The sequence below is a fragment of the Crocuta crocuta genome, unplaced genomic scaffold (genome assembly GCF_008692635.1).
Source record: "Crocuta crocuta isolate KB4526 unplaced genomic scaffold, BGI_CrCroc_1.0 scaffold84, whole genome shotgun sequence".
NCBI classification, from domain to species: Eukaryota; Metazoa; Chordata; class Mammalia; order Carnivora; family Hyaenidae; genus Crocuta; species Crocuta crocuta.
This window is the reverse complement of record NW_027530213.1, coordinates 7,753,913-7,754,702: the sequence shown is the minus strand read 5'-3', so window position 1 is coordinate 7,754,702 and position 790 is coordinate 7,753,913. Positions and strand designations below refer to the sequence as shown.

Here is a 790-nt window from a genome sequence, read left to right as displayed (position 1 = left end):
GAGGTTCCCCCCCCTCCCCCCACTTCCCGCCCCGCTTCTTCCCCGCGTCCCGGGCCCGCCCCGGCTCGGGCTCCACGGTCACGGCCGCACCTGAGCAGACGCGCTGCACCTTGAGCCGCGCGTTGTAGACCCGGGCCACCTGCACCGTGAGCTCCTCCAGCTCCGTGCTCCCCGGCGCCTGCAGCAGGAACTGGCTCTCGTCGCCCCGCTTCACGTGCAGCAGGACCATGGTGGCCCCGCAGACGCCGCCGAGGCGGCGAGGAGGAGGCCTGGCTGCGCGGCCCGCCGGGACCCGAGCGGGAGTAGCGACCGCCGACCAACCGCCGCGCAGAGTGCGGAACTCGGGGTCTAGCGGCCCCGGTGCAGGGAGTGGGGGAAGGCCCTCACTCCCGGAAGTGCCTGTTGCCAGGAGCGACACAGAAACACTGGCGCCGCCAGCTCGGGTCGGAAGCCGAGGGTGGAGAGGCCGCAGTGCGCGGAGGCCCGGCAGGCGCTCCCGGAAGCAGGTGCTGCCCGGCAACGATGCCCCACAGTCCGAGACGGCCGCACCCCGCCCGGAAGTGTCTGTTGTCGGGGCAACCGCCCAACGGAGCCGAAGCTCTCCGAGGGGAGCGCGGAACGCCGCGTCCACTCTCCTGGGCCCGAGGCTCCACAGAAGCAGATGTGTGGGGCGGGGGAGGCTGCTAGGTCGGAGATGGGTGGGGTGGTGGGCACCCTCCGACGCCGAGCCCCGAAGCGGGGTCCGCACTGCCGCTGAAAGTCCCAGCGGCGTTTCTGCCGCCCGCACTCC

At 73.3% G+C, this 790-nt stretch overlaps 1 protein-coding gene across 1 annotated transcript in view; it reads right to left on the bottom strand.

Annotated features, from left to right (window-relative positions):
* CFAP298 (cilia and flagella associated protein 298) overlaps positions 1-790 on the bottom strand; it is a 10,757-nt gene extending 9,967 nt beyond the window's left edge. Inside the window, exon 1 of the mRNA XM_077765518.1 lies at positions 91-790. Within this exon, the coding sequence (XP_077621644.1) occupies positions 91-229 (139 nt within the window). The 5' untranslated portion in view covers positions 230-790. The remainder of the gene's footprint in view (positions 1-90) is intronic.